At 37.7% G+C, this 15754-nt stretch overlaps 1 protein-coding gene across 5 annotated transcripts in view; it reads left to right on the forward strand.

Moving 5' to 3' along the window:
- PHIP (PHIP subunit of CUL4-Ring ligase complex) overlaps positions 1-15754 on the forward strand; it is a 118859-nt gene that overhangs the window by 52503 nt on the left and 50602 nt on the right. For 4 of the 5 annotated variants that reach the window (XM_074819715.1, XM_074819716.1, XM_074819717.1 and 1 more), the window contains one exon: positions 11170-11298. The exons of the other annotated variant lie outside the window; for it this stretch is intronic. In XM_074819715.1, the coding sequence (XP_074675816.1) occupies positions 11170-11298 (129 nt within the window). The remainder of the gene's footprint in view (positions 1-11169; positions 11299-15754) is intronic. 5 annotated transcript variants of the gene reach the window in all.

Consider the following 15754-nt stretch of genomic DNA (forward strand, 5'->3'; position numbering starts at 1 on the left):
GGCAGCTCAGCTATAAATGTCTAGACAGGACTTCTTACCAGCTTTCTCTTGAAGTTGTGCCACTGTGGCACTGTAGCGTGTGGGTTTAGGCACTTCTGCTAGGCTTATTTTCTTAGGTATGGAAGTCATGTTTTGGATAAATTCGAAGGTGATGGAAATGGCCTTTGCCTTCAAGCTTCAGGCGAGCTCTTGAACTTGCAGGATTAGTGCTTTGTTATGTCATAAATAAAAGCTCTACACCATTCAGTTGTTGTCACAGAATCTGTTTTCTTTTAGGTGTTCTCACCAAGTTACTTCTTAATAGACTTGACACTTGAACTGTTAGGAATGCCAGGGTTGGCACTTGGATGGTGTGTGCTGCGTCTTAGCCTTACACTTTTAGTTCCTGTAGGCTTAAAGCAGAAGTTTCTCAATTCTGAGAGTGTATGAGGAGAAAAAGAAAACAATGGGGACTTTAAGAATCTTCCAGATCAAAAAGGAAGTGCCTAGTAATGTTAGGTGGATGCATGGATTTTTGTTTGGTTTGGTGATTGGGTTTTTGTTGGTGTTGCAATTTGGATATTAAGTACTGGTGTTCCTCAAGTCTGACCCCAAATAGGTTTGTGATGTTATGGTGCCCTTGATTTTTATTTTTTGGATTTAACGTAGTTTTCTTTAAGTATGCTTTCCTTTAAGCAGTGCCTCTTGGGGCTGAGCTTTGCTGATTCAGACCGCTTGCAAAAGGCATTCTGTCTGGAGCCTTAGAATATAGGTTTTTGCTGTGGTAAAGCTGAAAGCTGTTGTCTTATCAGCGGGCTTCCCTGCAGAAGAATATTTTTAAAAGTTTCCTAAATGATTTCAGGATATGTGCAGGCCTGTAGTTCTGAAATATTTTTCTTTTTTTTAATAATTTGATTAACAGCATAGCTTTATGAACAGTTGCGGGAACATATAGTAACTGCAGTTACTTAACAGTACGCTGTTGAAAGTATGAAAACTGTATCACAGTAGCAAAAATAAGACTAGGGGAGAGCAGGCATTTTTACCATCTTTGTCACTGTGGAATATTGGATTTTTGTACTGTATCTCTGAATGTAATTGCTTTGCCTGACTCTGATACCTGACTCAACAGATTTCTGTAAGTAGGCATTGCAGTTACTGTACCAGGAAGCTTGTGTATTAGTTGATAAAGACTAGCCTTATGGTGTTAAAGAAATCCTTGTGTAATATAGAAATTAATCAAATAGGAACACAGATGCCTTTGAATAAAAAATGGTTCTCCTTGTCAACAGATTTCACAAAAAACCCCAAACAAGACCAGCAACTAGGTGTTGCTCTTCTGTCTTACTGGATTGACTCTCATTGCAAGTTGCATCTTTGAGAAGTTGGGCTTTGCTGTAGCCAGTAGTAGGCTTTCTTATGTCTGACATGATTCGTGTGCCTCAGGGGCCTTCTGTGTGCCTGAACGCCTGTTAAGGTCAGACTTTTGCTTACTTGTAATCGTAATGTGTTCCTCCTAGTGGTTGTGAAGAGTTTATTTGGACTGATTCTTGTTATGTTACCTTAGAACTAAGACAATCTTTGAGCACTGTCATGTAGGACAGTGTTCTTTGCAACATGCTCTGGGTGGGTGGGGGTTCTAGAACCCACTTTGAACTCGGTGCAAAGGTGACCTTAGTCCACCTGTATTCTAAAGAATGCTTTGCAATACTGATACAAAAAGAATGTTTTTATGATCTTGTATTAAATTCACAGATCAGAATACTTCAAAATCCTCCTACCTTTGTGACTTTATCTGACTTGCTGAAAGGCTAAGCCATTTTAGCCTTTGACACTTAAAGGTCACACTGTATATCTCCAGCTGTTGTGAATTTGAGGAGTCTTTTTCTAAATGCCAAAGCACATTTCATCGGAGCATGTAGGAATACATACCATGAGTATATTTCAGAAATGCATTACAACTCGAGTTCTGTAACCTAGTGATTGAAGCAACCTTCTTACTATTTTTGAGGAGGAGGAAGAATAAAAAAAAAGTTGCTCACCTAACCTGTTCTCCCCCTCTCCCACCTTCAGCTTCCTTTGAAATGACAACTAACTCTTACATTAGTGAAAGAAAATCTTTAATCTCTCCCAGAAACGCCATTGTTCTCCTCTGTGTCACTGAGTAAATGTTTCTTGCCCTGGAAACCAGATTGGTTCTTAAACAATAGGGGATGATTTCTTACAGCAGTGTAACTGTTACTGTTGGAATTGGTGTTTGTCATTATACCCTCTGTCCCGCTGTTACGGAAACCAACAGAAGAAAAGAAAAAAACAAACCCAAAACCTTTAAAATTACAAAGCCCAAGGGGGAGGCTGACCTGCCTGATGCATCAGTGTTGAAGAAGATCTAGGGTACAGTTGCATTTCTTGGCCGTTTTTGAAAAAATCCAGTTCTGGGGCTAAAACATGCTTTTTACTTGAGACCTAGAAGGACAACAACCTCTTTGATAACTGTAGTTCTTGTAAGGTAGGATGAGGCTTCCTACAGGTTTTCAGTTGTCCTAGGATAAAACAGTGGTTTTATTAATGGGGACATATTTTCATCTAGATCTCTGTACCAGAATCCTAGGTGTTTGCTTTCATTCTAGTTACTTTTCTGTTGGAAGCTCACAATGAATAGTCCCACACTTTCATGTAAAATACAGTACTTGCATTTTATGTGAATAGGCATTGTATCCAGAACTAGAAAGCTTGTGACTTGCATGTGTTCTTTCCAAGATGCTTATTAAGTAGCAACAGATGATGAAACTCAGACCTTAAATATGAATTGAAAAGTGTCGATTTTCTAACAAGTTAAAATTTCTGCAGTTACAATTTTAATACCAATTTAGTAATACGTGATTTTGTCACAACTTCATTTAAAATTGTCAGCACAGAGCAAATTACTCGAGATTTTAGGATAAAGTCTGGATGTAACTGCATAGATAAAGTTATATTTCCTTTTTTGTTCTTTTTTCTTCTAAGGAAAATTTGTGATAACTAAAAGAAAAATGGGGACAAAACTTCTCATTCTTGGAGTTCGGAGATTAAAGGACATCTTCCTGGAAACTTATGTAAATAATTATTGATGCTTTCAGCCAGATAAAGTTATTTTGACTTTGCATTATATTGCCTCATCAAAACTTACAATCAGTGGGGAACCAGCAAATTTAAAGTTCTTGGTACTGAAAAACTTTTCAAAGTACTTAAATATAAACTGTTGTTGAGCATACAGTACCAACTTTATCAGTGGAGCTAACAAACCTGTAGGTGGATCTTTTGGTTAGTTCTTGGTTGAAGTTAGGAAAGTACTGCAGAAGTTAATCTTTGAAAGAAAAAAACCAAAAACAAACCCAAAAAAGCTTATAGCCTTGCAGCAGGGTAAAAACATTAATGAAACAGTAAACAAAACTTTGCTAAAGAATTGCTTGGGTTATGACTTCTTTTGCACAGCATTGCATGTCTTATACTGTCTTACAAAGTTGACCAGAAACTTCGCTTGGCTTCTCTAATGAAGTCTCAAATTTGATGGGACAATGCTTGTTATCTGAAATACAAAAATGCGGAGCTGCACTTGAGAAAGTTGGTCTGGATTTCTTAGCAAGACTTAAGACCAGCTACTTAGCATGATCAACTTAATGTATTATTTTTACCACAAAGAGAAAATATCTGAAAAGGGAAAAAATACCGCAGCTTGTTTATGTAGTTTTCAAGCAGACGTACATAATGCCTTTCTCAGTGTTACTTGATTTTTAGATAAAGGACTGTATATTGTTACTTCAAAATTCATTCTAAATGATTTTTAAATGTCCTTTCTAATCGCTGTACATCTGTCAGGTACATGAAGTGAGGCAATCATGTAAATAAAGCTTGGTAGACGTTTTTGAAAAGCTGTAGTGGTTATGTCTGGGTATTCCTGAAGTGAAGAACAAAAGTTTTACTTCACTAGAAGATCTCTGTCTCTATACTTGAGAAGATAAGACTTCAGCATCTGCTTCTCACACTTAAAGAATTACAACATGACCATGTTTCTAACAGTTACCTCTCAAAAAATTAAGTTGAAGAAAAGTTGTATTGGAAGGATCTTGTGATGATGCAGGACTGCTCATTAAAACCTTACTTATTCTGCTGCAGTAGCTTTCACTAGACTGTGTTCTAACTTTTTATGCACTGAAATATGTAATACTTCCATGTGATCAAAAAAATAGAACTTCTTTGTGAATACTCACAAACTTATTTTTAGGTCCCTTGATTTTCTGACCAATCTTAAAGTTTAGTCCTAAGCTTTTATGACTATGCTATAGTAAAGAAAAAAAAAGTGACCCTTTTTGGTCATTAGGGGTTATTTTCAGGTTGGTTCTTTCTTGAGAAGCCTTGGGCTGAGGAAACAAAATGGATTTGATATGCTTGTTTTGAAGGTGCTCTCTGAAATTCCTTTATTTAATTTGATTGCCTCTGAAAACAAATGGAGTAGTAGAATCAGCAAGGAGATACTAACCTACCTTGTAAGGCACTCTCTTCTGCTTACATGATTATTATAGTTGTATAGCTCTAAAGTGCTGCTGCTATTTCAAATGGTGTCTTAATGAAACAGGTTATGCTGCTCAGAAATGCTAGCACAGATCAGGAAATCTAGTGATACATATTATAACAAGGCAATAGATGTATTTAAATCATTAAGCTTGCTTTTGAAATTGAAAATGTGTACTGTCTCGCATCCAGTGAGAAAGCTTGAAGGGGATACATTCATACTAGCTTTACTTTACATTCACTATGTAAAGTTACCATGGTGAATATATGCCTTTTCATAGTCAGATACTAGTTAATCTGTGTAAATGGAGATAAATATTTTATATTTTAAAAAAAACCAACCCACATATTGATGTTAAGGTTGAAAGTTCTGGCCATGTAGACATTAAGAAATAAGAACAAGATTGCTGAAGCTAATGTCTGAGTGTTTTGTCCCCAAGTCTGTAGCTAGCTGGTTGTCTAATTAATGTAAAGTTGTCTGGTACTATTCCTGGTTCCATGCATTTCTTTCCAAGTGGGTCCGTCATTACTTTTATAGGATGTATGGTAGTTGCATTGCATGGTCTTTTTTCAAGCTTATACATTTTCCCCAGCTTTCTGAAACTTAAGGTATCTTTTGAAAATATTTAATAGATACACTTCCTTAGCTTTCTGAACTTTGGCTATATTGTAGATTTATTTGAAGCTATTAGCATAAGCAGTGACTGAAATTGTCACATACAAAACTTGACCGTAAGAAGGTCAAGTTCAAGCAGCCCATAAGAATTTTCCGATGGAAATTCTAGAAGGTGTAATTTTGACCCTATCTGAAGTTAACGGAGAGTCTGCACTACGGATGAAGAATCAGACCATCTGGACGCAGTAATGTGTTGGTTGTTCCCCCCCCCCAGTCTCTCTGCCCTCTCCCACATGTCTTATGTTTTTGTATAAATCAGTGAGAAAAACTGGGAACCCCCATGGAGGTGATAGTAGTAGTAATGTATTTCATAATGGTGATGATGTCTATAGTTCTTGTGAATTTGGACACATACATACCCTGTCAATGACTGTTTGAATGTTTCAGTACAGTTTAATCCTTGTTTTGCTTAGAATTTATGGTCAGTGTTACGGCATCAACTGATTCAGGTCAAAAGGGTTTCTTCCTGCAAATTGTCAATCAAGCAGAGGCTACTAAGTTGCAATCAGATTTTTCTGTGTGCTCCTGCTCCTTCAGAGAGCTGGTTGTTGACTCTTTCCTTTATTTTTAGCTGTGAGTGGACACTTCGTTACAGGCAATTCCTATGCTATGCCTACTTATGTCTGGGTATCTTAATGTTTTTCCTGACCCATCTTCTGAGGTCTGATCATTCACTGATCTGTGTGATGTGCTTCCTTACTTTCTAATGCTACTTCTAGTTCCAATGCAACCTGATAAACTCTGAAGCCCAAACAGCATTATCATATTGCTTACAACATTGTTTCCTTTTTATTAATCAGTAAACCTGCATGGCCTACCTAGATCTTTGTTGGCAACTACTGCATTAGTTTTAGCCTAAATGACATACTAAAAAATTGGAGTCCTTGTCAGAAGAATAACATGGAAGATTAGGTTCCATCTAGGACAGCTCAGCCAAATGCTCTGTGCATGGATTTTCTGTCACACAAGGTGATTTTTTTGGACTAATGTCCAAAAGGCATACTGCTTGCTCATTTGGACAATGTATTGTAATCTCCAGTGAACTAGAGATTTAAAAATGGTTATTTCTTATGTTGTGGCCTTCATAAAGTCTGAAGAGACTTCCAGTTTTGCTAGGATGATATGGGATTCTATTTTTAGATCAGGTTTTGTAGTAATCTGAAATATAGAATGACTCAGAGTAAGATTATTAGTTTTGAATCAGTCAGTGGGTAGTCCTACTGAAGTGGTTTTTAAATTTTTGAGAGGTTCCACCTTTGAATAGTACATAAGATCACATCCTGAAGAGCAAGGCCAGTGTAATGCTCTGGTACTCTTCAGAAGCCAGTACTGAGTTTGCAGAATGCTCATTAAGGTGGGGGCGGGGGGGGAAAGCTGTAAATACTTTTTATATAGCCTTTATATAACTTCAGGGTGCATGATCTGTCAGATCTTTTCATTGATACGTTTATCTTTTAAGACAAATAAAACATTCCTGAATGGATAACTGACTTAGGGGTAGGAAGATGGAAACATTTTTAGTAAATATTTTACTCTTAATTTAATGACTTCTTGTCATCTTCCCACCATTTCACCCTTTGTTACTGCTCTGGAAGCAGTGTAGAAGCCCTGTTGATCTTTTTTGTTTGTTTTTTTTTTAAACTGGCTTCAAAGTTAAGTGTTCTTTCCACTCCTCCAAATCTGCAGCAACCTCTTATAACCTTGCAGAAAGTCTGAAGGTATTTTTTGGCTTACCATGGAAGCATGCTGTGGTTGGAGATCATTCCTTAAAGCAAAGGAAAACATAAACCTGCAAAGGAACTTCAAAATATTTGGAGACTGATTTGACTCGAGCAGCTATGATGTGGTTTTGTCACTTATGAAAGAGGTTATATGTTTTAATAACAATTAGTTAACTTTGTTTTTTGTTAGTTTTAGAAAGTTGTTCTAGCATACCATTGTTGTGATCATTAGAATCTAAATTTCAGTTTTCAAGTTTGAATGTTGCTTGTATCTCATTTTCACTTGTTCCTATGCATTTGAGTAGCTCTCTTCCTGATAAAGGTCTTTTTGTATAGGCATACAAAATAGTTCTCTTTCCTTAGTGTTCATGTGAAGAAGCTGGGCTCTTAGGTTTTCCATTATCATGATGAGTGGAAACCTTTTTTCTGTAGCTGTTCCACTTAAATTTTACTTACCTTGAACATGGGAAGCAAAAATTATGTGTATTGTTTTGGAAGAGTGTTCTAATCGTTGCCTGTTTGTCTAGCATGTATATGGTTTCTCTTTCTCTTCTGGATATCCTTCAGGTATTTGGGATTCTAGTTTTCTTTTTGTTCTTGCGTTATGTGTGATGCATTGCATTGAATACACAGTGATCTTTCTCCGTATGTTTCCAGCTAATTGCCTCAGTCCCTTAATGTGAAGGAGAGAATGTTATTTACCTCAGGCTAGTAGAGGCTGAGTTCACTGACTTTTTAAACAGTGCTGATGACTTCTGTTGGAAGGTGTGACAGACATGCATAGTGTTATTTGTGTAGACTTGAGTTCCATTATATTTCCTAGCAGTAAGTGTGTTAGTAAGTTATTTCTAATAATCTTACTAGGTTCCTGGCCTATTGCATTTTGTCCTGTTGGTTTTTAATTGCTTCAGTAGATGTCACTTGTGCTGTGTCCCAAAATCTGTTCTCAGTGGATGATTTCCTAATGTTCCGTTTCATCAACGGGCTCTTATTTTTTTCTGTAGTCACTAACAGAAAGGCCTGACTTGAGGAATTTCACTGATAACATCGTTTTAGCTCTGTATGTCTTTTCAAAACTGTTATCCTTTCCTTAGTAAATTTACCTACTCTGCATTCTCCTGCTCATCACAATCTTCCATTTGAACTAAGTGTTCAGTGCCATATTGTGGCTGTGAAATCTAGCTAGGTTGAATGAATTATGTTTTCTTGGTATAAAAATTCCCAGTTATTTTGCTGAAGAAAGTGTGCTAAGTTTGTCTGGTACTCTCTACTCTTGATTCCTATTTGTTTTTTTCCTCCCATGTCTTTTACTTTTCTTAAAAATTAGGTTTTAAGTCTTTTATACTGTCTGTTGATAACAGGTCAGGCTTATTATTGAGCTCATTCTCTCTGTAGGTGGTACTACTCTGTTTTCTTACAAGAAATTATTTTTATGGACCAAAGACATGTTACTTTGTGTACTAGTTTCACAATTCTGTTCTCCCTGGTTTTGGGGAGAACAACAAGCTCTTCAAAACTGAGAGGAAAAGAGTAACGTCCCTTTTTCATTCTCTTATTTAATCAAAATTCCTTCCTTTCTGATGTACCAATGTCCATCTGTTTCCTTGCTAGTGAAAATACAGACAAATAGCTTAACTCTTGGGGTTGAGACTAAAAGTAATCTTAACTTAGTCCTCATTGTATAGCATGGTTCTTCCCTGTTTGTGACTGAAGAATCCTTGCTACTTGCTTTCCTACCAGCAGTGTCTAAACATGATCACTCTTGGCAGCCCTTTGTTGGGACAGCTCTTAACTAACCACTGTTTTTTCTGTTCTTGTGAGCAATCTCTTCCCCTCACCATTGATATCCTTTTATTCAGCAGGGAAGGTTCCAGCCAGAATAAACAGTTTATCTTCTTTGTGATACAGTCTTCATATAGTTCTTGCATCTTTGATTTCAAAGGGATGGAGCAGGGAAAGCAACTTCCTTCTTGCTGAAGTCCTTTATCTTCCTTGCTGAAGTTACAGCTTCACTGTTTTCCAGCTTTCCCCTTTTGCAGCTTAACATTTAGTTTCCGTTCCAAATGACTAACTCCTCTGTGCTAGTTTTATTATTGAAGAAATTCCATTGTAAAGTGCCATTTATTAATCTCAAAATATTTTCGTTTTAAAAAAATCTTTACTGGGTAACACACTCTGGCAGGCTGTGCCCTTTAATTTGTAATGGTAATCATATCTTGGAAGCTTATCCCCAAAAATAATTTTTGTTCTTATAATATTAAGGATCTTTATTTCCAAGTAATTGTACATCAGCCTTGAGGGGTTGTACTGAAAGGCCTTGCTTTGCTGTCCTTTACAAAAGTACTTTTTAAACCAGATTCTGGCCACATTTAAAGTAAAACTATTTGCACTGTACTAATCACTGAATAGTAGATCAGTATTCTTTTTCCTTTACATAAGAAGGGAATGTCTTCCAACTAACACTCTAATTCCCAGGGGTTTCTTGAAAATGGTCTATTCAAACCATTTATTGCTGGGGAGGATTAAAAAAACCCCCATCATCTTAAGAGTCTGATTTTTTTCCTTCTGGTTTTTATTTTTCCGTTCACCATGGCTAGCAAATAGTTCTTCCCGCAACATGCCTTGTAAAACAAAGTCTTTAAATCTTAGGCTGTAGGAGAAACCTGAAATTCTGTTATGAAGGACTTCAGTATTAGGAAGCTTGATATTTTGATGTTCCTTTGTTGGAGGGAAGGGAAAGGGAACAGAAGTCTATATGTAAGTATTCCTTTTCCAGGTTTTTACTATACATCTGCAAAGCTTATTCTTGGGCTGAAGTTCCTTCCCCTTTCCACCTACCTCCCCAAACTGTCTCCCTTTAATGCAGTGAGCTTTCTATGTACAAAAAGCAGCACGAAGTTGTAACTTTGCCTTGGTTGTTGGATCTTGCTTAGCCTAAATTAATTCTGCATTCCTAGCTGTTGTGATATTAGTGTTACTTTCTTGAAGCTCTGTTTTTATTTTCCATCTCTTTCAATAGGATACTTCTGTTCATTTCTTCTGGAATAATGGGCAAAATAGAACATAAAGCTTGCATTGGTTTATGTTCCTCTTTTGCTAATCCAGAAACTCGTTTGACTTTTATGGAAAGTACTTGTAGTAAAAAGACCTTTATCAATACCTGAAAGCACTGGTAATAGGTGTAGCCGCCTCTACCACTGGGGGGGTGTGCAGGGGTGTGGGTGTGGATGTGTTGTAAGACCATGGGCAGAAGATTTAGACTTCTTGCCTTTGTCTCAGCCTGTAAGATAGTGAGAACAGTACCTCACAGGTTTTCGAGGCTTGGTTCCTTAACTTTTTAAAATAATGCTGATGGCCTCTGGAAGGTGCTATAGAAGTGCATAGTGTTACTGCCTGCAGGCTGAATACCATTGTTTTTTCTGGCAGTATATAGGGCTGCCACAGTTAGGGAAAGAATTTTGTTTGGTGTTTCTTTAAAGAAAATGCAAAAGTGCTTTGCTGGGGAGAATAGAAAGGGGCTTTCTGAAGAGGTGCTGAAGACGTGAAAATTCAGAGTGGTGATTGGTCACCTCTGCTTGATTGACAGGTTGCAGGGAAAAACAAAAACCCATTTGTTCTGGCTTAATGGAACTGGAAAACAGAAAATGAGTATCAGGTAAAAATTCCTTTTTTAAAATCTTTGCAGTTCTCCTTTAAAAAGTGGAGTTTTTACAGAAATCTACACCTCCCCCACTCCAATAAATTAGGAGTAGGAATTACAGAAACAGGCAGTTCCTAAGTTGTGTAATGTGGGTTGTCTATGTCAGTGCGTTTTCTAGCGGGCAGGTGTTCTGAAACACCGCAGCAGCCAATGCTACTGGGCTAGTTTAGCAAAAAGGCAGAGGACTGAAAGGGTGTAGTGACTAAACCCTGAACGGGACCCAGCTCTCTGGTTAGGCTCATTAGCAGGACCATCAAGGGGAAGCTTTTATTTTCACTTCCTATACTGTGCCTGCTTTGTGGATAAAGTCTGTCAGTTTCTACTACTATTAATTTGGCATCTGTCATGAGCATTATTACAAAATTCACTGAAAAGTGAATAGCTAAAAAGTAAACTATGTTTTAAAGTAACTTCCATCTAGCAGTATACTGTCTTACAGATTTTATAATAAATTTCAACATCAGCACCACAGTTTTGAGAATCATAATTGAAAATTAATTGTTTCCCGTAACTTAATTATTTTGTATGTTGATGTATTTCAGATTGAAGGACAAGGACATGGTGCAGTTTTTGACTGCAAGTGCTCTCCTGATGGACAGCATTTTGCATGTACTGATTCTCACGGTCACCTTCTGATTTTTGGCTTTGGTTCCAGTAGCAAATATGACAAGGTACAGTGCAAGATGAAAATCAAAATGTTTGTCTGTGTTGAATGGATTCATGCAAACTTTCCGTCAGAGCTTCACTTCAGGAGGGTGTATCTTAACACAATTTTGAGCTATTGATATGGGATGTTTCAGATTGCTGTTTTTGACATTGAGTTTTCTTTCACTGTTTTTTAAACTGTGAAAACATGTTATTAAGCTACTGCTTACACAGGAAGTTAAAAATAATTAAATTAAAATTTACGCATTCACTGTCTACTCTTAAATGACAAGGTTACAAGTGTCTACTAATGGATCCAGATGGATAATGTGATAAACTGCAGTGGAATTCATAGTAGTTGAACATTTTGCTTTAAATATTTTTCTAGTTCCTAACTAAGACCAAAAAAAAGGGGTGAGTGGGTGTGTAATAAAACTAATTCCTGCTATCTGTATTTAAACACTGCATAGTCTGGGAGACAATTATTTACAATAAATGTACTATGTGTTCTAGTGATATAATTTTGTCTGCTAATGAAGTTCTGCTGTTGTCGATACCTCTGGTGCTTACACAGCAATGTTCCACCATTACTGTGTGATTAAAATATTACATCTTTATTCTAATGTCATAGTCTACATTGTGTATTATAAGTGTGGGTGTCTTGCCACAGACCCTCATGACTGTAAAGATATGTGGTGGTTTTTTTTCCTCTGTGGATGAACATACCCTGTTGAACCATACAGGTTACCTTATTTGGTGTGCCCACAAGGCCCTAGTTCTTCTTTTACCACCCAGGGAAGAGGTGAAGTGTGTCTATTCTCCTTCTTTCTAAGACTTAAACAGGCGTTTCTGCTCCAGGATTTTAATCTCTGCTTCTGGTAGCTGATACTTGAAGGCTGGTGGTGAACTGCTGGCTTCTGGATCTTGCCTCCTACTTTGCATCTTTGGACTCAGGCTGGCCTTGAAAGCATTTTAGCAAACAGCAGTGCAGAGGGGCCTGATGCAGGGGGAGAGCAAAAGGAATTCTAATCTTTGTCTTGTAAGCCACAACATTTCTTTCTGTAGTCTTACAGCTCTTATTTTGATGCTGGTTACAGCAGCATTTGCATATTGGGGTTTGGTGGGGTTTTTTTCCTCTCCTTATCTCTCAGCTGTGATTTGAAGTGCTTGGTACTTGGCTGCTGTTGCTATTCCTTAGCTATTGCTAGCTGTGCATTTCCCCTTCCATTCCAAAGAAAACAAATGAGCAGAGACACCACAAGCAAGGAAAATCAGGATTATCAGATCATTTTCAAGGTCGTCTTCTTTCAGAGTTCTTACTCTTCCAAACTTTAAAGCTTGTTGTAATTAATAGAAACAGTTTTTCTCACCATGTCCATGGTTCCAGGTTTATTTTTCTCTGAATTTTGGAAGTGTATAGTCCTCTACTACTCAGAAATGTTGGAAACAAAATTGAAACAGAGAGCCTTTTTGTCTTTGCTTTGAGAGACCAGGAGTTTCCTTTACACTGCCATTTGAAAATTTACCTTGTGAGGGGTTATATCTGTTTGAAGAATGAAAACAATTGCTTTTCACTTAAATTCTACAGACCCTTTGTTCTCTTGGGGGTTTTTGCTGCAGCCTCTGAGAAAAGATTATGTTTAAAATTTTTCACTTATTGTGTGATTTTAAAATGATCCTCTCCAGCTGTTGCTGTACCAGCGGTAATCTTGGCGTTCTTGACCATAGAAGAAATGGGAGCAAATAGGACTTAGGTTTGTTACTTCTTTAATCTCAGTCTTCAACTCTCAGAAAACTCAGCTGGGAAGTTTCTGATCTCTTTCTTGTCTGGTTCGATCTCCTCTTTCATTTTTGTCTGACCTGATTTATGAAAAAATGTAACTACAGATGGGCAGGTGCTAGAGATTAGGTGTTCTTTTTTTCTGTTGTCGTCCCCCCGTCCCCCCCGATACTTGGGTTTTTTTCAGACATCTTGTGAGAGTGTGCTCTGGTAGTACCTGCAGTTTTTGGACTTTAAAGTGGTTTCCATCCATCTTGGGGAATGATTTTTACAGAAGAAAAGAGTTTGGTAACCTGTCTGGTATTCCTGCATTTGAGCTGTGCTCAGGACCATGATTACAGCTGAGATAGTGTTGGCTCTGCTGAGGGAGCAAGCTCTTAATTTTCGTATGTGTGGTTTTTCATGTTATGTTCAGATAGTATCTGTGTTTCCTAGTTGACTGGAACCACTGTCCAGGCCTTTTTTTCCCCCAGTGTGATCTTGGCCATGATAAAGGCAATGGGGTGGTTTTGGTTTGTTTTCTTTTTTTTTTCTTCTTTTTTGATGACACATGTTTTTGTGGAATAATTCTTCAGTGGGGAAAAAAAAATAATAGTTTGCTGCTTATTTGGGGCTCCTTTGTTACTTGACCCAGTTAAGGGAACCTTGAGCCAATCACAGCTGATATTTCTGCATGTATGAAAATCATCAGAGATGAGCTGAGCTCACTGTCAACAGGGCACATGAACTTCAGAAGTCCATGCTTAGGTGGAAGCTTGTCCAGGAATGCCTAACTGTCCTAAAGCATAAGGTACCTTTCTGTTAATTTTAAATCTTAGATTGGACTAGATCTCTGAGCTTTCTAAGGCATTTGTTCCTGTAGACTGCCCAAACTACACTTCTTTGTTGCAAGTTGACAGCTCCTGTGTGGTGGAGTGGTGCAGTAGTGGGGAAAATATCTTTGCATTTGTATAGGTGTGCCCATTTGGAGAAACTGAGCATTCTGAATGTGTAGTGTAGTTACCAAAGGAAAGTCTATTTGTAGAGCTCAGACCTTGTGGAAGCTTTCATGCTCAAACCCAAGCTTGGGTTTGTGAAGTCATATGTACAGAGAACTCCTATCCTAATAGTGGTGTAGTATCTTACTGTCATGTGATACTGAATGTGATCTCTAACAGTATATGAAGAAATAGGTCTGGTTTTTAGTACTTTTAATTGGTTGTCTGCTGAACATAACCATTTAAGATTATCTGCAATGTTTTAATTCTTCTAATTTCTCTCAGGACTTGGAATAGCCTGAGGATAAGATTGTTGCCCTGGGTTCCAGTAGGTACATTTCAGTGTTCTACCTGAGACTTGGTCTGAGCCTGGGTTCTCCATGAAATGCCAGTTTTACCTTGTGGAGTAGAAAATTGTCATTTACTCTCTACAGTACCTGATTGCAGTACAAAGTACACAGAAGGGTAATTGCAAAGAAATCCCTCATGATCTTGCACCAGAGACTATTCTGGTAGAGGTCACTGAATCTAAGGAAGGATTTTCAGATCTTCCCTTTGCTTTCAAAACCTGGGATGCAGACAACACTACAGGCAAATTGCAGCACATTAAAACTGATGGTCTGTATGATCATGCAGTTGGAATCTCTTCTTTCTCAGTGTGGAAAGTACTTAACAGGAGAACTTACACTAGGTGTAAGTACTGGATACTCTACTACTATGATTCTAGGGAAAGTCGTAAGTCCTCCTAGAGGACCTGTGTCTTTATCATATTGAGCTATATGAGCTGAAGGAACAAAGTTGTTAAGGAGGCCTTGAATCTGTCAGACACATGAAGGTACTTGTATCTTTCTCATCCAGCCTCTGTCAAGTTGACAGAGAATCTGGCAACAAGACTTCATCCAGTCAGGACTTCTTACTGCAGTGGGATGTCACCTTGTCCACACATGCTTTGTAATGGTAACCTTTGAATCCCTGAAGTAAGTTTTTTGCCATTGCGTCTTTCCAATTTCTTCATGTTACTTTTCTGATTTTTTTTGTGGGGTCCAGATCCCATGATTCCTGTGGATATTTAATTTTTTTTTAATCCACCTCATGTGGATGCATGTAGACACTTTCTGATATTGTACAGGGTAGATGTTTGCCATCATCTTTCCTTCCTAGTCACATCCAGGACAGGAGACCCTTGTCATTCAGAGATCACAGCTCTGAGTAGATGCTATAACCTCTGCCTTACTGATTTCTACATAACAAGTTACTGGAAACTATGTTATGGATTGGTCATGATAGAGCATGCTCTTCAGAAATCAGAGTATATTCTATGACATTCCTCTGTCTGTGCTCAAATACCTGTCTTTAACACCTAAGACAAGATTATTTGGAGATCTCTATGCCTCGAGTCAATTGTTTAATATTTTTTTTATACTGCACTGGAAATCTAATTTGCGTGAATGATATTTTTATGATTTTATTTTCACTTGTTCAAAGTTAAACCAAGTACAGCAGCTGCCAAGGGGTTTGCTTGCCAGTAGGTAGTACTGTAGTATATGTATCAGCTTGTCTTATGTTCACTTTCTCTTTTCTCCTTGTGGTTCGGTATCTTTCTGATTGCACGATATTGAGGTGCATGTGCCAGCGAGCAATGGAGCATAAGCCTTTTTACATACTATTTGGACAAAAGAATTCCTTGGTCTTGAGTGTCTGTGGAAAGTCATCCAGAATAAATTA

This window comes from Strix aluco, chromosome 3 (assembly GCF_031877795.1).
Source record: "Strix aluco isolate bStrAlu1 chromosome 3, bStrAlu1.hap1, whole genome shotgun sequence".
Classification (NCBI taxonomy): domain Eukaryota; kingdom Metazoa; phylum Chordata; class Aves; order Strigiformes; family Strigidae; genus Strix; species Strix aluco.